Source organism: Pan paniscus, chromosome 2, assembly GCF_029289425.2.
Source record: "Pan paniscus chromosome 2, NHGRI_mPanPan1-v2.0_pri, whole genome shotgun sequence".
NCBI classification, from domain to species: Eukaryota; Metazoa; Chordata; class Mammalia; order Primates; family Hominidae; genus Pan; species Pan paniscus.
The window spans coordinates 125,681,585-125,707,342 of NC_085926.1; the positions used below are offsets into that span (position 1 = coordinate 125,681,585).

Below are 25,758 nucleotides of genomic sequence, written 5' to 3' on the forward strand. Positions count from 1 at the left end.
CAGCACCATGCCTGGAGTTGGTAACTGGGCATCAAGCTAATACATTATGGACTGAACGAATGAATAAATACACGAATGAGGCTTGGAGATGTGAAGGAGCTTGCAAAAAGTCAATAGCTAGAAGTTTTTCAAGCTAGACAGAAGCCCAGGTCAGCTTGGCCCTCTTAGAGCAGCCCCTGAGCCTTGTATAATTAAATGGTGTGTTCCGTTGTTAGTGCTGACAAAGTGCCAGTCTCCTTTCCTACAATTCGGCTGTACCGAGCGAGGAGAATGGGGGAAGTCACCTGTAATTTTCTTTTCTGTCTTCCTCTTTAAAAGGGTCTTTAAAAATCAGATATGTGTTATAAAAAACAATGGGATAATGGGTCGATTTTTCATATCATGACAAGCAATTGCTAGGGAGAAAAATATCATTCTTGAAAATGTGCAAAAGTGCACTGGCTGTAAGTTGTAAACATGACCCTCACAGGAAAGGATGTTCTGGAGGCTCCTGGCACCTATTTCTTTCTTTTTCTTTTTTTTTTCTTTTCTTTTCTTTCTTTTTTTTTTTTTTTGAGACAGAGTCTTGCTCTGTTGCCCAGGCTGGAGTGCAGTGGTGTGATCTAGGCTCACTGCAACCTCTGCCTCCCAGGTTCAAGTGATTCTCCTGCCTCAGTGTCCTGAGTAGCTAGCTGGGATTACAGGTGCATGCCACCAAGCCTGGCTAATTTTTGTATTTAGTAGAGATGAGGTTTTGCCATGTTGGCCAGGCTGGTCTTGAACTCCTGACCTCAAGTGATCAACCTGCCTCGGTCTCCCAAAGTGCTGGGATTACAGGCGTGAGCCACTGCGCCTGGCCCTGGCAGCTATTTCTCACAGCGTCCATTACTATAAACCAGCTCACCTATTCTGTGACCCCAGCAACTGAGACACAGAGTCAGGTGGCTCTCAACCCTTCTCTCTGCTATGTGTGACCCTGGCTAACATCTCCAACCTCTGCGGGACTGTCCTTACCCCTCCCTTGGTCCCCTACCACACCTGATGTGACCAAGGCTCTCAGCACCGTGCCTGGTACACAGTAGATGCTCACTGGAGGTGGGTGTGCCTCTCTTCTGAATCACGTGCTCAAGAGGGATGTCTGTGTTCACCTGCGGCATGAGATTTAAAAATCTCAGTTGTGGGCATGTTCTCATGTCTCACTGCACCTTCCTCTGCTTAGAGGTCATTTTCCAAGGAAGGGAAGAGAATGTAATTCACAGAAGCAGTGCCACTTTATAGAGATGCTTTGAGCCCAGAGATCCCGATGACTTCAGAGACTCTTGGTTCTTGTGTGGACTGGGAGGAAGGAGTGGCCTGATGCAGAGCTCCTACCTGCTCAGATCAGCCCAGCTCCTTCTCCCTCACTCAACACAGGGTCCTTGGAATCGGTCCCTTTGGCCTTCAGATGATTCTCCTTTTTTGGTAAGAAAGCTTCCACTGAATAAAACCTTTAAGTGATTTTTCCAATCTGGTGGCATCTGTACAATAACTGAGGAGAGAAATAATTATGATTATGGGGCCTGAATGATCCCGCACTTCTCCACGACTCTGAGGAGGAGGCAGCTGGCCCCTGCCTCTCACATTGACTGTCTTTGTGGGCAGGCCCTGCTTAGACGGCTTGGTTTTCTGCGTTGGAGAAAGGAAGCCAGTGGTGTAGCAGGGAGAGCGCTGGATGTGCACACAGCTTTCAAAGAAAAGCAAAGGAAAGATGACGGGAGGGAAGGGCAGAGCCACACAGGGGTGGAAGCATCCATTTATGGGACATTGAGTTTGTGTGGGGTCCTATGAGCTAACGTTTCCATAGGAAGCCTCAGGCCTAACATACAGATGGGAAATCTGAGGCTCAGAGAGGTCAAGTGACTGTCCTGGACACACAGGTATAAAGAGTAGGCCAGGCCACTCTGCCTCCACCCAGCAGGTTCACATAACAGAACTCTCTGGGCTAAGCTCCACTTGTCAACAGGGGACCAACCCCTCTGGGCTCACACCATGCCACACAGGGCACGTGGGTGCTGAGGAATGAAGGTGAAAGGACCTTGTTCTCCCCCTGCAGTCAGCCCCGATGCTGGCTCTGTCCCTCGTCCAGGCTCAGGTGCCACCTCTGGGAGTCAGAGCATCTTCTAGCAGAGCCTTGGCAGGAGGCGAGGTGAGGAGCTGGCACGGCACCCCTGACAGACTGCGCGTCGCAAGCTATTCCTGGAGCCGCTGCGGCACTTCTGTCAGATGATGCAGAAACCCCAGGGCCACTCGCCTGGGGGCTGTGCCCCACGCCAAGCTGCTCAGAGGCACAGCACTGATTGGGGGGCGCTGGTCCAATGGAACCTGCGGCTCTGCACCCCAAAGCATTTTCCCAAAAGTTAAAACTGTAGCAAGGTGCAAGTGTGTAAGAATTTCAGTCCGACTTTGCCCCCTAATGACTGTGAGCTTGAATAAATCAGGCAGCATCTCTGAGCTTGTTTCCTCCATAGGGACGTTGCCTGCCTTACTCTGCTGCCGTAGGATTAAATGGGGTGATCCGTGGAAAAAATTATTAGCACAGAAGTCATGGATTTTTCCAGCTGGGCAAGCGTTATTTGATTTTCTTTAAACAGGGCTCATCCTCCAGGCCAAATTCATACCCACACATACAGGATTCACAAGTGTGAACTTGAGCGTATCCAAAGAAACCATCATTTCTGTGAAATGCCTTGTAATTCTGCAAGCCTTCACTGAGCAGCTGCTATGAGCAAGGTGCCACACAGATGCGGAGAGCAGAGGCCCCAGTTGCTGTATTCAGATAACCTACAATTCCCTGTGGCCATCCGGACCCTTCACACTATCAAGGGGCCCACCGCCTGGGAGGGATTTCTGGGGTGCTGATGACCAGACTGCGTCACTTTCCAGGGCCCACTGGGCAAACTGGCTTCTCCCCTGCTGCTGTGTCTTGTTAGAGCCACCGTGTTGTGTTGGGGGTGCTGGCTTAGTTTAGGGTGGGGATGAGAAGCTTTGAGGGACCAGGGTGGAGGCCTCCCCAGGGCTCCTCCTTCTCCAGCAAGCAGTACTAACCTCCACAGCCAGGGTGGAAGCCACAGAACACTCAGAGACAGCAGTCAAAGAGGCCACTTCTGCACTGCCTGGACCAGAGACTGCAAACTGCCCTTCAAGCTGCATTTCAAGTGCCTTCTGTGTGTGTGTCCACGTGTTCCCCTAAGCAACTGGGCTACACCGGTCCACCACAAAGGTACTGTTGGTTTCCTCTTTTGGCTGGTGAGGACACGGAGGCACAGAGAGGGCTGGCGCACAGCCGGCTGTGGGCAGAGCTGGACTGCCACGCAGGCTGCCTCCCTCCTGGCACGTTCGGCTCCTCGCTTCATCGGCCCGGCCCTTGGGACCCCAGCTCTTCAGGGAGGGACTCCAGGCACAGCTTCATTCTCAAATGCCCAGACAAGCACTAAATATGCGAAGTGCACCCAGCGCACTTGCCGGGGAGTTGTGACTGCATCTGAGGATCCCATGCAAGGTTTGGGTCCTCTGTTTGCTTTTTAATTTCTCCCTTTACCTCTAACAGGGGAGAAACCAAGACACCGAGAACACAGCTTAATAGATCTGTGATTTGGAATTCTGATCCTGGCTCTACCACTCCTGGCTTGTTCTCTCTCCTGTAAAATGAAAATGACGATGGCTTTACCTGCCTTGGAAAATGAAATGAAATAAAGAATATGAAGCCCTTCAGAAAGGGCGGCCTGACAGTGCAGTCGTGGTTTATTGCTTCCACGTTAGTGACACGTGAAGCACCTTGTCTGCCGGTATGCGGTTCTTTTTTCATTTTGAGGGGGACCCCACTGGGCACCGCTCTGCTCCTGAGCTCTCCGCGTCCTCCCCGCCTGCCCTGACGGTTGGCAGCATTACAGCCGTTTATTTTTAGTTCTTGGTGGGCCAGCCATTTCCTGGTCACATGCTGTTTGAGCTCCCACTTCAGAAAGGCTCAGCTCACAAGACAGACTCTGCCCATTCCCACCCCCAGCCTTTCTTAAGGGCTGTGTCAAAGCGAAGCCAGCCCTGACCCTACCTATTTTAAAGTTCCTTTGAGGAGCCCTTTCTTCTGGTCCACTTGCAGCCAGAGTGATTTTGAAGTTTCATTTACGAAATGGGTGGAGTAGCTGTTTCCATGTGTGGGGAGAGGTGCACAGAACCTGGTTCTGGGAGCTGGGGCCTGAGATCCGGGTCCAAAACTGCCACCAACTGGTGGGACCTCGAAGTCTGTCCCCTACCCTTGTACAATGAGAAAGGGAGGGGCGGAGGCTTCCTTGCAGGTTCCTTGCAGCCCACTGCTCTGTCAGGGACCATCAAATGAGAGCAGTTCTGGTCATTACTGCAGCTTCAGTTATGAGTATGCACGTAGTAACAGGTGCACTTCCTGCATGCTGCTCTGGGCCAGGGCCTGTTCCAAGCAATTTATCAATGGTAAGTTTACAGATTGGAGCTCTACACCTAGGTACCATTATTACCATCTCAACTTCACAGACAGAAGATGTGATGGGGACGCCTCAGGCCAGGTCTGTGTTTGTGCCCTGCAGCTGGGACTGGAACCCAGTGTCACTCCAGATTCTGCCTTCCCCCCATGGCAGCCTCCCCAGCTTTGCCCTTGATCTTCATGTGTGCTGGATCACAGTGTGTCACTCTGATTGGGGAAAGATGTGTGATCCACCCTCCTTGAATGTCTTTAGGGAAATACTCAGTATTTGGAGATAGAAAAACAACAACCACCATGCAAGGTCCTTATTACCTAGGCAGGGTGCAGCGGTGTGGATTCATAGGATGTCAGGTGTGCGGTGAGTGTGCACGCACTGACGTGCACCAGCAGGTCCAGGCTGCCCCAGCAGCCAGGGGACAGGTGTGCCAGAAAGAAAGGCTCCGGAGGGTACATCATCTCCAAGATGGATTTGAAGATGCCAGTCTGAGGATGATAGCAACAACTGCCAAAGACCGAAACGGCTTCTTCTGGGGACCTAGAGTGATGTCTGTTTTCTTCTCACCCTCTGGCCCCGCGAAGCCAGGTTGGACACAGAAAACACTGGGCTGTACCCAGTTGCTGTGGTAGCACGGGCCCCTCAGGCTCAAGGCCAGCTCTGACTCAGTAGAATGGGGGACCCTCACAAGCATGCCACAGTGTGGCTTCTGCTTGCCAAGGGGCCTGCCACAGCAGCCACGGCCATCTGGATCTCGGACCCTGCCCAAGCAACCTGGGTGGGGACATCTCCCTGGAGCCCCACCTGGACCTGTGCTGAGGCCAATCCAGCCCCTGACGTGGCCTGGAGTGGACCTCTGTCTGTGCCCTAAGCTCGGCCACTGTGGTCCTTCCCTCTGTGCTGCCTCGCTGAGCTTCCTTCCTTCCCCTCCCGCCCCTTCTCCTCTTCCTACTGCCCTCCCGTCCTCAAACTCTCCCAGAGACTGAACCCGTGTGTGGGGGAGGGGGAGGTAAGGCTAAACTGCAGATGGGTCTTGTCCTCAAGGAGCAACTAAGTTTACTGATGTCGCCGTAGTCATTACACCTACCTCAGTGTGCAGTCTCAGCTGCGTGCTGGGAAGACAGGAAAGGAAGACCCAGGTTCTGACATGGGTGGAAGCAAGAGGCTCCACCTCCACCCTCCTCCCTCCCGGCTCTCAGGCGCTCCTCCAGCTTCTCGGAGCTTGCATGCCACTGTCTAAGCTGCAAATCCCCAATGCCCATCACATGGCCTCTCTGGGTGGCACCCCATGCCTGATGCTGAAGTTGCCTGAATACCACCACCAGCTGTGTTCCCCTTTCCTCTCAGATGTAGGAACCCACCTCTGACATGATAAAGATGGGCCCTGGGAGGGGCACACACTCTCCTCTGTGAGCATCTGCTTCCACCACAGACTCCTGGGGTTCTAGGAAGCCTAATGGCCTAAAGACAAAGGGCAACTCTGTCTCATTTGGGGAAGAAGTCGTGCCAGAGAGAACGAGGCTGCAGACCTGGAGTGGAAGGGGTCCCACTGGCCTCTCAGCACCTTGTGACTTTACTATGTCTCCCTGCCTGCAGAATGGGCATACAGATATCAAGGCCATATACTTGTGGTGCAGAATAAAAGAGAAGAAGGACGGAAAGCCCCCAGGAGAGGCCCGGGCCACAGTTGTGCTCTGCTGTGGGTGAGAAGAGGTGCATGTTTGGGAAGCTCACGTGCTCTCCTCATCTGTAATAATTACCACACCTACTCCAAGGCTGTAATGAGGGTCAAGGCAACGTCTGAAAAGCTTTGCATGGATAATCAGGCATATGATAAATATTAATTAATGTTAAATATGAATATCATCTCTCTCTGAGAATTCTTATAAATACTCCATGCAGTAGGTAATATCACACCACTTTTCAAATTTGGAAGCCACACTAGTTAGCATGAAACTGTGACTGGAGTCAAATCAGGTTTTCCTAAGGCGGAAAAGTAGTCACCCCAACATAGCCAATATTTATGGAGTACTCTCTGTGGGTCAGGCCCCCACACAGAGGAGCTCATTTAGTTCCTTTTTAATCCCCCTACTGACCCTATGGGGTAGAGACTTTGACTCATCATTTACTGTAGATGAGAAAACTGAAATGCAGAGAGGTTAGTAACTTGCCCAGAGTCACATAGCAAATAAGTGGTTAAACTGACTCAAATTCAGGCCTTTCAGACAACAAGGACCACCTATTTGTTCTACACCCAAATATAACCTGCATATATGTTATAATTAGCTACATCTTTTCTCAGCTCCTGAACCACAGCAAATAGCATCCCCGGTGCCGAGAAGAATTTCATTTCCTAGAATTATTCAGTCTTTCTTTTTAAAACAGGATCACGTGTAAGTAATTTGACTTTGTTTCTCCTCCAACAAGTGACTCATTTAAACACTTCAGAAACGGCTTCTTCTGGGGACCTAGAGTGATGTCTGTTTTCTTCTCACCAGGAAACCTTAAATATTTTCATCTGAGAGACCGTATGAATAATTTTGAATGAATGACTATGCCTTTGGGGTAAATTCCTTCTGAAAGATAACCAGGTGGCAAATTATCAGGCCGCTGGGCACTAGAATGAGAAGAGATGGTGCTGGGTCTCCAGGAGTGTCCATTTGGCTTCCAAAGCCCCCAACACAGATCTGCGATTCAGCATTCAGATGGCACACTTGCTGCGGCGCTCGGAAGAGCCACGTGTTCTTGTCACTTCAGTGAAGCTGAGTGAACAATGTGCCGAATTCCTGTGTGAATAGCTCAGGGTTCACATTGTACCTGTCACAGCAACCACTTTGTAAATTTTTAAAAACAAGTTCAACAGTGGGTAAACGAACAGAAACACGTACCCCCAACGTCACTGAAGGGAAGCCCAGAAGGCTGATGAAGAAGAGCGTTCCCGCAGGAACGGCCGCATGTGGCCGCATCGCTCCAGATTAGCTAACATGGGAAGCAGGAACAACTTTCTATAGAAAAGATGGGGGCTGTCTATTTAATTTCAGGGAACTGAAAAAAAAAGTTTCTCTTCTCAGCCAGTGACTAATGTGTGGTGAGGAGAGCAGGGGTCTGTGTGTTGGGGAAGAGGACAGTATGGGGGCTTGTTGAGCACCTACTATGTGCCCAGCAGCCACTCTGCTAGCAGCTAAGACATTCATTTAATCTTCGCCAGGTAGATACTATGACTTAGAGTTACAGGTGGGGAAACTGAGGCTCACCAGTTTAAAGTGAGGTTTAGTAGCTTGTCCAAAGTCACAAATGTCATGTCCTATGAAGATATTTCCCCATGATCACTCCCAAAGGTAGTCTGGGCCCTCCCTCCCTCTCCCATACGTCCCATGCACACTTCTGCCAGAACCCCGTAATAGCCCCCCACCAACTACTTTTGCTTTTGAAGCATGTCTGTCTCCATGGATTCCTGAGGCAGTAACCAGGTCTGTGTGATTTCCTCATTCCACACCCAGCACTGACCCAGCACACGGCAGATTCTCATATAATAGCTGTTGAATCTGTTTATTGCAAATATTGTGTATACATTTCTAATTTTAACTATGTAGACACGCACTTATTGAAAGTAAATCCTACTCAGAAAATACTCGTAGTGCCCCTGGCTCTTTTCTCCTTACAATCTGCCAAACCCCTCTCTTGAGTGGGAGCCCCAATCCACTTCCTCAGTTGTGCACAGGGTCACCTCCCAACTGCGCCTTTCTGGCCTGTTTATCAGCCAAGCAGGGGCACTCTTATGAAGGGTGCTGTGTCCTCAAAAACAGCATCAAAGAACTCCGAAGACAGTGGCTTTGTTGGTTCATTATAGAGGATTCTGGAAGTCAGTTGTGCCATAATCAATGCAAAACCACATGACAAATTTTTATGACAAAAGATATTTGTAATGAGCTCTTTTCTTTCAAATATGAAGCCTTAGTTTACCTCTTTAAAAAACACTAGTTACGGCTGGGGGCAGTGGCTCACATCTGTAATCCCAGCATTCTGGGAGGCTGAGGTGGGCGTATCACTTGAGGTCAGGAGTTCAAGACCAGCCTGGCCAACATGGCGAAACCACATCTCTACAAAAAATACAAAAATTAGCCGAGTGTGTTGGCATGCCCCTGTAATCCCAGCTACTCAGGAGGTTGAGGCAGGAGAATTGGTTGAACCTGGGAGGCAGAGATTGCAGGGGGCCGAGATTGCACCACTGCACTCCAGCCCGAGTGATGGAGTGAGACTCTATCAAAACAAACAAACAAACAAAAAAAACCCCAAAAAACTAGTTAGGAAATTATCCTTTAAGGCTTACCTTCCTCATATTCTCCATCATCACCATCACTCTCACCAATATTACCATCACTATCACCATCACCATCTATGGGTGCCTGTCATGGAGCCTGAATTTATCTAATCTCTCAATATTTGTACTATTGCACCCATCCTGTTAGATGAGGCAATGGAGGCTTAGTGAGGTTAGGAAATTTCCCAGGGTCACATAAGCAGTCAGTGGCAAGGGCAGGGTGACATTCTTGCCTGCCTGGTTCCAAAGATTGTAAATAATTAACCAATTGTTTATAATTGCAGTCATAAAATCCCATATTTCATGGCTCGTGGCAAGGATCAAATAATTCAAAAACACATTTGGGGCTGGACCTTAGCTTGTGAGATTCTCAAGGGCAGGAGCATTGTCTCATTCCTCTTTCTATCCCACAGTGAAAGCACATGGTAGGCACTCGATTAATCTTTTTTGAATGAGTGAATGAATGGATTATTTAAGAAATTATAGACTATCAGAGCCCTGGGGCACTCTGTTCCATAAGAGTGTAAAATGTTCTCAAAGAAATTTTGAAGCAAGTTTAACTCTAGAAACGGAACAGCAATTTGTAAACTTATAGTCTCAGAATGATGCTTTTGACAATATCCAGTGTGGCCAGGTTTTAGCTATTAAACAATAGAATTCAAACACTTTTCAGTACATGTCTTCAGCAGGTAACTGGAATGTGGTGAGGCCATCAGTAATAATAATGAACAGGTGAATACATGCTATATGCCAGAACCTTTGATAAACACTCCACCTAAATGACTGTTTAATCCTCATAACAACTTATGAGGTAGAAATTTCAATACCTTTGTTTCATAGATTAGGAAACCAAAGCTCAGTAATGTTCCAGTAACTTGTCCAAGGATAACAGAGGATATTATGGACAAGTGTATGCCAATAAATTTGATGTCTTGGATGAAATCCACGAACTCCTTGAAAAACACTACTAAAGCTGACACAAAAAGAAAAAGAAAATTGGGATAGTCCTATTAATAGTTAAAGAAACTGAATTTATAATTAAAATCCTTCCCATAAAGAACACTCCAGGCCTTGATAGCCTCACTGATCTACCAAACATTGAAGGAAAAAATAATAACGATCTTACACAAATTCTTTCAGAACTAACTAAGAAGGAGCACTTCCCAATTCATTTTATTAGCCAGAATATCCCTGGTACCAAAACTGGAGAAGGCCATAACAAAAAACAGACTGCAGACCAAAGCCCTGCAGCTAGTAAATGACTGAACCAGGATTTGAGCCCATATCTGATGCCAAAGCCCGTGTGTCTAACCATCACACCACACTGCCACTTCCTGTGCCAGTTGCTTCTGTACAGCTGGTGTGTGGTTTAGGGATCAGAGCCCTCATTTTGGGGATGTGTAATGACTACTGGAGTCATAGAAATAAAATGTTAAGAATCGAGGCCTGACCTACTTTACTCTGATATCCAAGATGACTAAGTAAGGGAGTATTTCCCAAGAGTTCCACTCTGACTCTCCCTTCTCTCTTTGGCATTTCCTTCCCCCTCCCCTGGATTGAAATATCCTTTCCTCTCTTCTTCCTACTGAAGCTCCCTGTCCTGTCCACCCCTCCAGCTCTCCAAGCCCCAGTGCTCACCTCTTTCAGGGAACCTAGCGCATCACTCATGTGTCTGCCCCTGGGCAGTGATTCTAGACTATAGTGTCCATCAGAGTTGCCTAAGGGCTTGCTAAACACTGACTGCTGGTCCCACCCTGGAGCCGGAGAGTGTGCACTTCCTGCAAATCCCTGGGTGGTGCTGCTGCTGCTCCTGCTGCTGCTGGTTTGACCAGAATCACACTTTGAGAACCACTACCATACTCACAGCCCTCATATCTAGAGATGGTTCCTTTCAGTTCAGCATATGGAGTCTCTGGGTAAAACTCTGCTAGAAAGAATTGGATTGTCAGGCCAGGAGCGGTGGCTTATGCCTGTAATCCCAGCACTTTGGGAGGCTGAGGTGGGCAGATCACCTGATGCCAGGAGTTTGAGGCCAGCTTGGCCAACATGGTGAAACCCCGTCTTTACTAAAAATAAAAAATTAGCCAGGCGTGGTGGTGTGCACCTGTAATCCCAGCTACTCAGGAGGCTGAGGCAGGAGAATTGCTTGAACCTAGGAGGAGGAGGTTGCAGTGAGCTGAGATCATGCCATTGCACTCCAGCCTGGGCAACACAGCAAGACTCTATCTCAAAAAAAAGAAAAAAAAAAAGAATTGGATTGTCTTTGACCATAAGCTTCCTACAAATCAATTTTTAAACAACTGGCATTTCAAAAGTTCAACTAACCTGCATCACCTAGACGCTGCCCTCACTTAGTGCCATAGTCCACACTAAAACCCTGTGACGGAGGTAGTGTATCCTCCCCATTTCTCAGATGAAGATGGCAAGGCCCAGGGAGGCTGGTGAGGGGGAGGCTGCCATCGGAGCTGAGGTCTTCTCCAGGTCCAGGGAGTACTGGACCCTGAGCTGCCAGCCCAGGTGGCTTAGCCCCGAGGGACTGAACATATTTAAGTAGCAAGTGAGCTCCAAGAGGCTGCAAGCTGATGTCTGTTTGGTTCAGCATTTCCCCAGTGCCCAGACAGTGCAGGCACATAGTGAGTTTCAATAAATACTTGCTGAGTGGAGGGAGAGCAGAGCAGCCTCCCTGCCTCCACCCCACAACACCCCACCCCCGAAGCCCCATCAGAGTGCTGGGGGGTCTGTCCTGAGGATGGAGCGGGGCTCCTGTGAGTGCTCAGCTCAGTGACCGGCACGCGCCATGGCTGCTTTCTTCTTCCACCTGTCATCTCGACATCAGCCTGCCCTTCCCCAGGCCGCTCTGCTGCAACAGCAATAAGGTGCCTCTCTTCATAACTATCCTCCTTGTAACTCGCAAAGAGCTTTCATACCTAGTTTCTCATTTAGAATCAGAGAATTCTAGAAGTGGAAGAAACTTCCTAAATCCTCAATCTCCTGGGCTCAAGTGATCTTTCCACCTCAGCCTCCCAAGTAGCGGGGACAGGTTCACGCCACTGCACCCAGCTAATTTTTGTATTATTTTTGTAGAGACAGAGTCACATCCTATTGCCCAGACTGGTCTCAAACTCCTGGCCTCAAGCGATCCTCCCACCTCAGCCTCCCACAGTGCTGGGATTACAGATGTGAACCACTGTAATCCCACTGTAATGCCTCACCCTGAAACATTTTTTTTAAGTGAATCCTTTAATCAAATGAAATATTGTACAGAAAAAGAGCTGAATGGCCCTGCATAAGGTGGGAAAGAATGCAGTGCTCAGCCCTCTAGGTTTCTGGGACCCTCCCCACAGCCCCTTGGAGGATATAGGCTCCCCAGGGCAGTTGGAACTTCCCTCATCCACTCCAGGTCTCTTCACCTTTCAGAAAGAACCGAGATGGCAGGAGGGAGAGTGTCATGCCCAAGCCGTGGCATGGGTTGGTCAAAGAACTAAGGCGTGAGGGCCAGGTGCAGCTGCATAGAGGGAGTCCCGTAAATGAACAGTGAATATCTAAGAATATGGAATAGACTCCAGGAGGCAGGGCTGTACGGAGCAAAACCAGGCCACAAAACCCTTTTGGAGTCTTTAAACATCTTTAACCACTTGGCCTGTAATCCAAGGTCAGAGGATCAGTGACTTGCCCAAGGTCACAAGGCTGGGTGTCCAGGGTCACAAGGGTGAGTGCCAAGGGTCACAGGCTGAGAGCTCAAGGTCACAAGGCTGAGCACTCAAGGTTATAAGGCTGGGTACTCAAGGTCACAAGGGTGAGCGTCGAGGTCATAAGGCTGGGAGCCCAGGAAAGGCTAGGTATCTAGGGTCACAGGCAAGGTGCCCAGGGTCACAAGGATGTGTGTCCAAGGTCACAAGACTGAATGATTTACCAATTTCCTCTTTCCCTTTATGCTGCTTGTCCCTGATTAGGCCCCAGAAGCCTGCTTAAACCCCCATCTGCCTATGTCTCAACCCTACAATTTGTGCTAACCAAGCCCATGTAAGCAGGAACCACAACTGCTCATTGCCTCAGGCAGTTACCCTCCCAATCCTGCCTCCTTGAAAGCCTGGCTCCTGCACCAACAGGAGCAGAGGCAGCTGCTCTCTGCTCACCGTGAGCTGCGTGGACCCAGCGACCATGCTCCCTCTGGTCCTGCTCATCACAAGGCAACCCTTTACTATTTCTGTCTTCCTCCAGTTATGCATTTTATTTTATTTTTTGCGATAGGGTCTCGCTCTGTCGCCCAGGTTGGAGTGCAGTGGTGAAATCACAGCTCACTGCAGCCTTGACCTCCTGGGTTCAAGCGATCCCAAGTAGCTCCTGCCTCAGTCTCCCAAGTAGCTGAGATCATAGGCACGCACCTTTAAGCACTGCTAATTTTTGTGTTTTTTAAGAGACAGGGTTTTGACATGTTGTCCAGGCTGGTCTCAAACCCCTGGGCTCAAGCAGTCCTTCCCCCTCAGCCTCCCAAGGTGCTGGGATTACAGGTGTGAGCCACCAAGCCCGGCCTTCTCCATTTAGCTTTAAACGTTTTCATCTGCCTTAGGAAGAAGACAAATGTCCACCACTGGCTCTGCATCATTCTAGGACTTAGTGCCACACTTACCATCTGCAGTTAACTCAAGGGGCATTTGAAAATTATAAAGAGAAGCCCTACGTTAATTTTAACCCAGGGCAACATAGCGTATGTTGAGAACACCAGGGGCAGCATGTATGTGGGGAGTGGACAGGTGGGGGACCTGAGCCTAGTTGCAACAGTCCCGGCTGTCTTGGCAAGGACTCCTCTTGGCCTCCATGAGGTTCTGTTTCTCAACACAACAGTGGTGCAATGGTGGGTCTTACACCAACGTCTCTCAGGGCATCTGAGCTTCGCACTTTCCTACAGTCCATCAAAAAGCAAAAGAGGTGTCATGGGAGGAAGAAAGAAAACCTGCGTTTATCAAACCCCAGGCCCCAAACCAAGCACTCTGCATACTTCACCTCATTGAATCCCTGGGATAACCCCAGCAAGCCTTGCCAGCCCTGCTTTTTCAACTTAGGGGATTGTGCAGACTTGCCAAGGCCGCACAGGTAGTAAAGGATGAAGCCACAATTCAAGGCCTCGTCTGTCTGGTTCCAGAGCCCCGCTCCCCCAACCTCTAAGTGCAGACAGCACGCTGCATTGGTAGTTCACTTCTGACAGCACCCCACAGGCTGGTATTGTTAGCCCATTTTACAGATGAGGAGTGTGAAGTCCGGAGAAGTCAAGTAACTTGCCAAGGCCACACAGCAAATTAGAGCCAAGGTCTGTCTCTCTAAAGCTGAGCCTGTTTCACATCTGTCCAATGGCTGGTGGAAGGAAGGTCACGTGAACCGTCCTGCACACTACTGCATGCAAAGCATTCCCACAGTGCTCTTGAGGGAGTGGTCTGGCTGCTCCTCTTAGAAGCAGGAAAGCCAAGGCTCCCATGAGGCTAAAGCCATGGGCTCCAGCTGATCCAGCAACTAGGGAGAGGCTGGATTTGCAGGGGGGCTGTGTATGCATCCAAAACTGCTGCTCTCTGCTGTGGTGGGAATGTTTGTCTCCCCTCAGAATTCATGTTGAAATCCCAACCCCAAAGGTGATGGTGTTGGGAGGTGGGGCCTTTGGGAGGTGATAGGTCATGGGGGCAGAGGCCTCATGAATGGGGTTAGAGGCCTTATTAAAGGGGCTGCAGAGCTCTCTAGCCCTCTTCCCACCATGTGAGGACACAGTGAGAAAGCATCATCTATGAACCAGTAGGTGGTTCTCTCACCAGACACGGAATCTGTCAGCACCTTGACCTTGGACTTCCCAGCCTCCAGAACTGTGAGGAATAGATCCCTGCTGTTTATCAGCCACCCAGTCTAGAATGTTCTGTTACAGCAGCCTGGACACACCGAGGCACTCTCGGCAGATCTGAAGGCAACAGCTGGGCTCCAGCCTGGGCTGGTTTCCTCCCAGGGTTACTGAGATGGAATGAGATGTTTGAGGAAGCCCCTTATAAACTGTGAGGTTCTGTGCTTGTGAATGTTATTATTTTTGAGGGGCCCAAGAATTCTGTGGGCTGCTGCTTAGAGGCCAGGGTCCCCCGAAGGGGTCAAATTCTAGACCCCTTGAACTCTAGAGCCAGACAGCTTGGGCTTGAGTCTAGGCTCTGCCACGTAGCAGCCATGCCACCTTGGGCAGGCGGCTTAACCTGTCTGTGCCTCAGCTTCCTCGTCAGTAAGAGGGAGACAACAGTCTTGCCTCCTGGCAGCGCTGTGAGGACAAGTCAGATAAGGTATGAACATGTAAACACAGTGTTGAGCACATGCTGGGTGCTCAGTACTTGTGTCTTCTTAGGACAGGCCCTGGGGGTCACCACAAGACAGGAGAGGCCTAGGCAGGTGGGGTGGACACAGGCTGTGCCGGGCTGGCTCTGGACCGGGACAGCGTGACAGGGACTTGTTAAAGAGTGCACCTGCTCTCATCTTGCTGCCTTAAGTGGCACCCACAACATGTGGACTTGGGGGAGGGACCCTGAGACAGGCACGAGGCCTTGAGTTCAGTATGATGCAGACTAGACTCAGCCTTCCATTTCTAGAGGGAGATGTCGTTACAAGGAGACTCAGGCTCGCCACTGTTGGGCCTTCCCTGTCTCTCACCTCTCTGCCAAATCTTCTTGCTTTTATCTCTGTGTCTCTCCACTCTGCTCAGGCCTCTTTATTCCTAGGGTCGCCACCCAAGTTCAAGGCTCAGAGAAGTCTGGTTGACACTGCCACACAGCACACAGCAAGTCCCTCCCAGCCTGGCGGCCCAAAGTCCTCCCCACACTCCCTGCCTTCGCCCTGCAATCTGTCTTCGCACAGCAGCCTCAGGTCGTTCAGAAATCACACACATCACAGTATACTGCTCCCCTGCTCACAGCCCTCCCTCCAGTGGCTTCCAACACCCCAGAGCAGCCTCTGTTCCTCCTGCTTGGGCCCACAAGGCCCCTGCCCATCACTGCTCACCTGCTGCTCTGTCTAAGCTCTGACCATCCTGGCTTGCTGGCGACCTGAGAGCACCCTGCTAGCCCCTGCCCCCAGGCCTTTGCACTGACTGTTCCCAGCTCTAGACTCCCTCTGCCACCCAGACCTTTGCAAGAATGGGTCCAAATGACTGCCACAGCCTCTTGAAAGGCTTCCCAAACTGTTGGGCAGAGGGAGCCCCTCTCCCTGGCAGCCTCCTGCCTCTTGCCTCCCCTGCACTTGGCAGGACATAACACCTCTCCTTATTCACTCATGTCTGCCTGGCTCACTGCTGGACCTCTGTGCCTAGAACAGTTAGGAGTGCAGTTGGGCATTCAGTGAATATCAAAGAATGAAGGAAGAAGAGTTCCTTCACCTGAATGCTCTTTCTCCATATTTCCCTGTTCAATTTCATCTCCTTGAGGAAGCATCCTTTGAAGTCTGGGACAGAACTTTCAATAGCTGCAAAGTCTCCCTGCACCTTTATTTGCAGGTGAGCTGGCAGGTACTTCATGTCTAATAGATGCCTGGCGTTGTGTATGGTTTGTTACACACACTCTCTCAGGGGTCCTCAGCAGCAGCAGCAGCAGCAGCAGCACCCCCAGGGGCTGTTAGAAATGCACATTCTTGGGCCCCACAGCAGACCAACTGAATCTGAATCCTGGGGTGGGCCCAGCCATCTGGCTTTCAACAGGGGATGCTGCTGCCACTGGAGTTTCAGACCCTGCGCTATCTCATTTCATCTCCACGGCCACAGAGCAACCTTGTTATTATCATGGTCCTCATTTTACAAACGAGCAACTGAGCCACATGGAGGTTTTTGTTTTGTTCAACAAAGAGGCAAATGACCTCATATCAGAGAGGACACACAAACTCATATCCGAGATTTACATCAAATAAACTCAACAGACTTTCATCAAAGGTAGAGCATTCACTATGCTTAATAGTGAATGAAGAAGGAAGAGGAGGAGGCAAGGGGAGGAAGGGAATGAGTTGGGGAACAGCAGAGACTATGGGGGTCTCAGGGTGGCGCAGTCCACTCTCCCACACTCTACGAGTTGCAGCAAGTTCACTGTCACCCACCCTCGGAGTTGGGCCCCCAAGGAACTCTTGAAGACTTAAAGGGCAACTCACTCCATTATTTTAATTCTCATATTTACTAAGGCAAGAAAAACGGTTAACACATTTTTCAAACGTTTCAAACAAAAATATATTACTTACAAGAAATAAAATAAACCGATGGCAGTTTATTTTAGAATACTTCCAGCAAGCGACCTTGACTCAAATCTGTCTCCCTGGATGAAAAACACCCATATACAATTATTCCCCCTGAATTTCCTAAATACTCTTCTTCTGACTGGGTAGGACCCACCCGCCAAGGAGAACCACGCGTAACTGCCGCCCACAGACATTCCCTCAAAACTTCCTCTTCTCACATGCCCCAGCTGAGTTAAAAAAAAAACACAAAGCCCTCTTTAACACTTTCCCTCAAATATTTGCAGATAATTAATTCACTGTTCATCAGTTGAGGATGGTTCGTTTATACTTTGTAAATACAGAGGAGGCTTCTCTGGCCCCAGCAAGTGCTCCTGGAGCCGAGTGTGTGTGTTAGGAAGTCAGGAGGCTGCTCCCTGGGGAAGGGCCCTTTCCAGCAGGACTGCAGGGAGCGGGCCTGCGGGCAAATGGGCCTCAGATTCCCACCGTCTCTCGCAGCAGCGCCTCCTGGGTGGGTCCATGTGTGCCCTCCTCCCGGAGTCCTCCTTGCCCCCTCTGGGTGAGACTGGCCCTTCTGCCTGCATGGAAGGCCAAGGGGTTTCCAGTGAGTCACTGCAGCAGCTGGCAGACCAGGGACCAAGAGAACGCCAGCCCCGGTTTTCTCCCTGCTATATTTAGAATGTTGCGGAAAATCCCATCTTCTGGTGTCCCCACCTGTTCACACATGGCAGCAGCCCCTCCGTTTCTGGCTGCCCGTGCACCTCTCCCTCATGGGCTCTACTCCGAGGCCCCTCTCCTGAGGATCTCCAAAGTCTCCTGGTGGCCTTCCATCCTTCCAGGCCCCAGAGCCTTTCCTAATAAATCCTGTCTTCACCAGCTCCAAACTTTGTGCCTGTGTGGCCTCCTCTGCTCAGTGGTAGTTCTCAACCTGGGCTGCATATGAGAATCACCTCGTGTATCTTTTAAAATCCTGATGCCCAGGTGACACCAAAGACCAATAAATCAGGATCTCTGAGGGGTGGGGGAGGGGGAGCCCAGGCTTCAGGATTTTTTGACTCCCCAGTAATCCTGACAGTAGGCAAGGTGAGAACCATGGCTCTCAACGATCGGAGCCCTTCCTCCTGCTGACAAGCTCTCACTCTCTGACAAGACCTGGCCATCCTGCCAGCCACCCTGCTGGCCCTCCAGGCATTGAGGATGCCCTGAGCCTGGAGGTGCCACACCCCTTCCTGAGCTGCGGGCCTTGTGGCGCCTCTGTCCCAGCAGCGCATCCATGGCACTTACGGGCTCTCCACCTGCTTGGTCACCAGACTCAGGTCCAGTGGCCACACTGCTGGACCCTCTGCTCATTGAGGGGACCCGGTAGTGCCCTGCTTACGTGGATACCTTAATGTGGATGTTCTACCCTTAATATTTAAAGCATTTCTGGTCTGATCTATTTTGGCTTATAAACTCTTCCAGTCATTCAACAAACACTGTTGATGCCTCCACTTCCTGCTCAGTCCAGGAATGGACTATGCTATGCAAAGATGATGAGAAGGGTCTTGGGGGAGGGAGAGGAGCGAATGGACAACACAATGTAAGACACTGTCTTTGCCTGCCTGCAGTGGCTGCCTTGGCCTAAAGGAATAGTTCCCATGCAGGATAATACATGCTATAAAAAGCTATGCCTTTAGAGAGGGGCTGCTTACTTTCTCTGGGGAAGACAGGTCATGTTCTCATTAGGACAACAGTTACTGTGTCCACGCATTTCTCCTTGCTTCACACCTCACCCAGAACAAACACCCAATTAGGAACTTCAACCAATGCTTAGTAATGATGCCAATACTAATAGCCTTCACATCAAAACCTTCAGAAAGAACACAAGGATGGGTGAGATGAAAGGAAATCCTGTGAGTGAGCTGAAATGCCCAGAAAATACATAAAGTAGAAACAATCGGGGAAATGCTAATTTAATAATAAACCTGGGAGTGCGGCATGGCAGAGATGGATAGCCATCAGCAATGTCCATTCTCTGTGTCTACCTTACCAACAGAAGTTTCTGTTGTTTGGGTCAGTAGTTAACAAATTACAGTTCCTGCCTCCCTTGCAGCTAGGCAGAGCCCTGTGAACAGCGCTGGTCAATGCAGTGGGGCTAGAGCCTGCCAGGATTTCTAAGTAAGCTTTGCCTTCCTGATAGGAGCCCAGCCCTTTTTCTCTGTCACTTCCTGCTTCCTCTACCTGTTAGAACACGAGGCTGGAGGTAGTGCCCACACAGATGAAAGCCACATGCTAAGTAGTACCAGCTGAGCAAACTACAGATGGAACCCTGGGCACTGATGGTGCCATGGAGTCCTTGCACCTGCCTCAGACGTCACGTGCCCTGGAAGAAGACAAAACTTCCCTTTGCTAACACATGCGCAATGAGAATGGATCTGCTTGAATATACAGCCACACGTTCCTCACTTATAAAATGGGGAAAATAAGATTAATTGTTATGAGAAATTAGAGATCATATGAGGAAAGTGCCCAATAGAGAGCCTGGCATGCAGTTGACACTGAATAAATGGCAGGAATCACAATTTTCACTGCTGGCAAGCCATTCAAACCCATGAGGTCATTTTGTACAAATTCTGAGGTTAACATGGAGAACAAAGTTAAATTAGATGCTTATTGAACATGACTCTGAGCCCACCAATTTACCAGGCATGCTGGAGACACAGCCAGACTGCCACAACCACGGCGCCTAGAGGTTTCTGTCTGAACAGTGAAATACTGTAATGCATTGAGCAATGAGACCCATGGTAGTAAAATCAGTTAGCGTCAGATTTACAGAAGCCAGTGTTTCCATAAATCGTGTCATAGAAACCAGGCAGTGAAACCACCATAGGCAGCTCTGTCTACTTTGTAAAGCATTTTCCTATCCATTGCTTCACTGTATCTTCAGAACGGCCTGTGCAGGCCTGAGGGGTGACCCAGCCCGCTCAGGGCAACCACACAGGGACAAGAACCCCCTAACTCCCAGCCTCAGTCCTGCTGGTCTTGCTCAGAGCCCTGGGGTCACACCCACCTGGGTACACAGCACAGCAGCCAGTCTACATTGTAGATGAGAAAATTAAGACTGGGGATAGTTAAACAAGGTGCAGATCACACGGCTTGGACTCCCTGTTGAGTGGGCCCTGGACTGGGTGTATTAGTGTCTGAGCCCTTCTGCTGTCTGGGATGAAAGTGCAGTAGCATGCTTCCAGCAACACCCTGGAGTGCAGATGACAACATGGCTAAAGACATGGGAGGTTTGGATGTTGGAGCCTGGAGGTGCCATGGGCCCTGCAGCAGTGTTTTCAGCTCTGTTTTTAGTTTTCAGTGTACCTCCAATGGGCACAATAAATGTCCTGACATTCTCCTAATATTTGTTTTATTTAATTTTTTTTCTTTTTGAGACAGGATCTTGCTCTTTCCTCTAGGCTGGGTACAATGGTGTGATCATGGCTTACTGCAGCCTTGAACTCTCAGGCTCAAGTGATCTTCCCACTTCAGCCTCCTAAGTAGCTGGCACTATAGGTATATACCATGGGGCCCAGCTAATTAAAAAAAAAATTTTTGTAGAGACAGGATCTCACTATGTTGCCTGGGCTGGTCTCAAACTCCTGGCCTCAAGCGATCCTCCCACCTCAGCCTCCCAAAGTGCTGGGACTACAGGTGTGAGCCATTGCACCTTGCCTGCTTTATTTAAATTTAAAAGCTATGTTGGACTGGGTGCAGTGGCTCACGCCTGTAACCCCAATACTTTGGGAGGCCGAGGAGAGTGGATCACCTGAGGTCAGGAGTTCGAGACCAGCCTGGTCAATATGGTGAAACCCTTGTCTCTACCAAAAATACAAAAATTAGCCGGGCATAGTGGCAGGCGCCTGAAGTCCCAGCTACTCAGGAGGCTAAGACAGGAGAATCGCTTGAACCCGGGAGGCAGAGGTTGCAGTGAGTTGAGATCACGCCACTGCACTCCAGCCTGGGTGACAGAGCAAGACTCCATTTCAAAAAAATAAAAAGTAAAAAAATAAAATAAAAGCTATGTTGGAAAGAATGCAGTCTGCATATATCTCTGTAGGCATTTGTGCCTGGAAACATTGGTGTACAGTAATAAAAAAGGCCAGGCTTTAGAACCAGCCTTTTTTTTTTTTTCTTAGAAAAGTCTAGACAGTTGTGGCTGTAATGCAGCAGCGCAGGACCTTACATAACCTCAGCAATGCATCAGGAGCCACACTGTGGGCTCCAGGCCTTATTAAATAAGAGGATTTGCTGTTAAAATGCTGAACAGTGAAATACTATAATGCATTGAGCAACGAGATCCAAGGTAGTAAAATCAGTTAGCGTCAGATTTAGCATCCATTCGCTCCTTTCCCTCCCCAACCTTCTGAAGAAGGTTTGACCTGGGTTCAAATCCTTCCTTCTTCACTTACTAGCACATTTCTCAGCAAGAAGGAAATACAGCCAAGATCACTAGCCACCAGTACCTGCATCGCCAGCCTGCACAAGATCCCCGAAATGGCAGCCCACTTACTTGGCTTCCTTCTACTAAGCAAGCCACAGCAAAAGTCACACACGCACAGTCAACTGGGTTCATTTCTTGAATTAAACACTTCCCTTAGGCACTTGCTAGAGAGATTTCCATGAGTCATTCAAAGAGCTTGAAACAGGTGAACACCAACAGCCATTTTCACACTATATTTAGAATGTCACAGAGAGCTCTGCCTCAACTCTAGATGTTATTCTGGAAACATCAAAAGGTGGGCTGTTTCTTTTCTCCCTTTATTCTAAAAAAGGAGGCTTTTAAAATTGTTTCTCAAAGTGCCACAGCCAGACAAAATAAACAAGGAACAACATTTACTTAATCCCACAGATTTGGCCAAGTTTTATCCGATAAGAAGGTGGTTGGTGCTAAGATACAAAATAGATTCTTGGGACTCTAGCTGCATAGTACAAATATCCTTTTCCTTCACAATGTCTCTAGAACATAACGATGATGAGTGTAACAAATTTTAAAGGATGCAAATGCAATAGGAAAAAAAAATTCCTATCTGAGGCTTTTACATGTAAGAAGTGCCAAAGTTAATAATGACACAGTCCCCATACTAAAAGCCTCGGAGATAATCCTCAAATATTATTTCTCAAACAGTCTCACAAATATTACTGGGACAGTTTGCAAAGCACTAAAGAACGTCACAACTATGATAAGAAAGAATTAGTCAATACTGTCAGTTATGAGGACGCTTGTGTATATCCAGCTGAATAAGAGCTCCCGGCAAATCACATTTGCAGCTCTTTACCTACAGAATGTCCCAGCAAGCTTTTCACCTCCTGTGCAGCTTCTCCGTACAGATAAGGCTTTCCCGCATTTACAAGGACTTCCAGGCCTCTGTCATTGCTCCCCTGTCCCTCTTTTCAGAGACATCACTTAATTATTATCCATTTTCAAATCAGATAAAATGGAAGCAACATTTCTGGATCTGGGCCACAATGATAGAATTTTACATTGAAGCTGTGGGGAAATCACCGTGTTCAGTCACAGAGAAGTCTTAATTTTAAAAAGTGTTAGGCAAAGAACTAAATTGGGAGACTTCCTAGCCATAGAGAATGTTGAAAACATGATTACAAAACTACATACCGACTCAGACAATGAACATTGGATTTTGATGGTTGTGGATTTTGCTACAGAACAAAGAATCAAAGACCTGGCCTGGGGTTGTGTGTGTGTGATTGTGTATGGATGGTATGTTTATGTATGCATGTATATGTCTATATGTATGTGTGAATGTGTGTATATGTGTGTAAATGTGTAGGTGCACATGTGTATGTGTGTGTATGTGTGTTTTACGTGTATGTGTATAGGTACAGGTGTGTATGTGTGTGCATGTGTATGTATATGTGTATGTGTGCAAATGTGTGTAGGACTATATGCATGGGTAGGTGTGTGTCCTTGTATTTGTGTGTGTGTTGGGTTTTCTTGTGAACAATATGGCCTGTTGAGGCTTCTACTATTCTCCTGGTCTGAAATGCTTGGTAAACCTCGTGTGGTTAAACCAGGGTTTACACTGTACTTGAACTGACTACACCATGTCCATTTGAGGGCACTTGGAGAAAAACCAGGGCCCATTTTGAGAGAAAGCACTTTATAAATGCAGGAAAGAATTCCTTAGCCTCAGGCAAGTTCTGAGATGAACATATCCGACTTTGTTTTTCCAGTTGAGGTTTCTAATCAGCCTGCATTCAGTCTCAGACTACAGAATCTGCTCGTCAGACATTTTGTTTGTTTGTTTGCATAACTACATTTTTTTACTTTGAAACATCCGTGGGGAATAGAAGAATTGAGAAGGATGCTGGCGGTGAGATGGACTAGAGAGGGAGATCTCCAAATTGTCAGGGCCCAGCCAGCTCTGACGGCACCCTGGGACACTCACCATGGTCGTGGGCGAACACCAGCAGGTCCAGCCCCATCAGCATCCGAGCCAGCTCTTCATAGCGGCCACTGTGCTCTCCGGCTCCATGGGACACAAAGATGAGGGCCCTGCAGAGACAAGAAGGGAGCCTGGTTAGGAAAGCCCACACGGGGCTGGGCGCGGTGGCTCATGCCTACAATTCCAGCACTTTGGGAGGCCGGGGCGGGCAGATTGCCTGAGCTCAGGAGTTTGAGACCAGCCTGACCAACATAGTGAAACCCCACCTCTACTGAAATACAAAAAAATTAGCCGGGAGTGGTGGCATGCGCCTGTCATCCCAGCTACTCGGCAGGCTGAGGCAGGAGAATTGCTTGAACCCAGGAGGCAGAGGTGACAGTGAGCTGAGATGGCGCCACTGTACTCCAGCCTGGGTGACAGAGCGAGACTCTGTCTCCAAAAAAATAGAAAAGAAAAGAAACGCCCAGATGGCTGCCACTGTGCTGCAGCAGCACCAGAGCTTACAAAACCTCAGCAACACCAGGAGCCACACCATGGGCTCCAGGCATTGTCAAATAAGAGGAGTTTGCTGTTAAAATGCGGGGCTTCAGAGTCACGCAGAATGGAGCCCAAATCCCTGCTCTTCCTGTGAGCTCTCAGGCAGAGCTCCAGTCCCATGAAGTTTCATTTCTTCGCCTGTAACATGGTAAGAATAGCATCGCCCTGTGGGTGCTTGTGAGGCTCATGGGAGCTAATCAATGCCAATGGCCCAGGCAGAGTGCTGGCGCGGGGCAGGCAGGTCCTCCACCAGGGCCTGCTTCCTCCCTCGGGGGCGAATGCGGCAGCATTTAGATTCCAAACTATCCAATTTTCAAGACCTATATTCTTAGCAGAAGACCTACGGAGAGCTAGAGTCTCCTTCAGGCACGGAGTAAATGCCATGAGCGATACCCACCAACTTCTACTGCTGCTGATGGTGATGAGGGGAAAGAGGAGGAGGAGAACAAGCTGCCACCTTCCTGAGCATTTACTATGCACCCGTTCCTCTGCAACTCCACATGCAAGATTTCTAACTCTCCAGTCATCAGATGATTTATCTTCTTTACAGATGAGAGTGAAATGCATAGAAGTTAAGTGAGTTGGGCCAGGCAAGGTGGCTCACACCTATAATCCCAGCACTTTCGGAGGCCAAGGTGGGCAGATCACTTGAGACCAGCTTGGCCAACAAGGTGAAACTCCGTCACTATAAAAAGTACAAAAATTAACCGGGCATGGTGGCACACACCTGTAATCCCAGCTATTTGGGAGACTGAGATTGCAGTTGAGCCAAGATCGTGCCACTGCACTCCAGCTTGGGTGACAGAGTGGGACTCTGTCTCAAAAAAAAAAAAAAAAAAAGAAGTAAAGTAAGTTGTCCCGAGCTACATGGCAAGTTGGCAAAACACCATTCAGAGTATGTTGCCGCTGGCTGTCTGGTCTCCAGGAAGCTGCTATAGGGCTCAGAACACAAGCCATGGAGTCAGGACAGACGGTGCCTCGGCGGAGGCTCCCAGTGCCTGATCTGGCAACCCCTCCCGGGCCTTTCTGCTGGGCTCTGGCCCCTCTGTACACCCCTGCTGACCGTCACTCTGGTTCTCTAGTTGCCTGCCTGCTTCCTGATGCCCCCACCTTGACATCAGCCCACAACCCTCTGAGGACTGGACCCCAGAGCTGTATCCCAGCCGAGCAACATGAACAGGGGCCCAGCTGAGGACATAGACACCTCATTCAACAGCTGTGTTCTTCCTACAACTCTTTTCAGCCAGGCTGTGTAAGGCCAGAATGGCACCAGTTTGTTTTATGGTGCTTTCATTTAGCCCCATTTTTCAAATCACCTTTGCCATCTGTCCTTTTCCTTTTCCTGCCTTTTTCCTAAAAAAGCCAGAGGAATTTTCACGCCCTCTTCACTGCTCCATGGAATGCCCAGCCACCTCCACTCGATCAGATGTGTACTTGTGTAAATGACACCTGCCCACCTGATATTTCTGGGATTGGCTGATGGGATTTCTTTCCTGCATTTCCCTTGGCTACTGAGGAGCATGGCTGGAACTGCTAACTAGTCAGCATCTTCTGTCTTCAAAAGGGGCTGTGCTTCCAGAAGGGATAGCTCAAGTACTTTAACCCCCTTTGGGAGCACAGCCACTGCTGTCATAATTCAGGCTACTGTTAATGCAGACAGACAGGTCGTTGAGCTGGATCATGCAACTCTCCAGCCTCTCATCGCAGCCAGGGGCCACCCAGCAGAAAAGGACTTCGGGGTTCCATTTAGCAACCAAAGAAATGGCACAAGGCA

At 49.2% G+C, this 25,758-nt stretch overlaps 1 protein-coding gene across 6 annotated transcripts in view; it reads right to left on the reverse strand.

Moving 5' to 3' along the window:
* The window catches only part of MGLL (monoglyceride lipase), a 131,492-nt gene that overhangs the window by 69,310 nt on the left and 36,424 nt on the right, over window positions 1–25,758 (reverse strand). For all 6 annotated transcript variants that reach the window (XM_057301890.2, XM_057301889.2, XM_003815249.5 and 3 more), the window contains exon 3: window positions 23,451–23,557. In XM_057301890.2, the coding sequence (XP_057157873.1) occupies window positions 23,451–23,557 (107 nt within the window). The remainder of the gene's footprint in view (window positions 1–23,450; window positions 23,558–25,758) is intronic.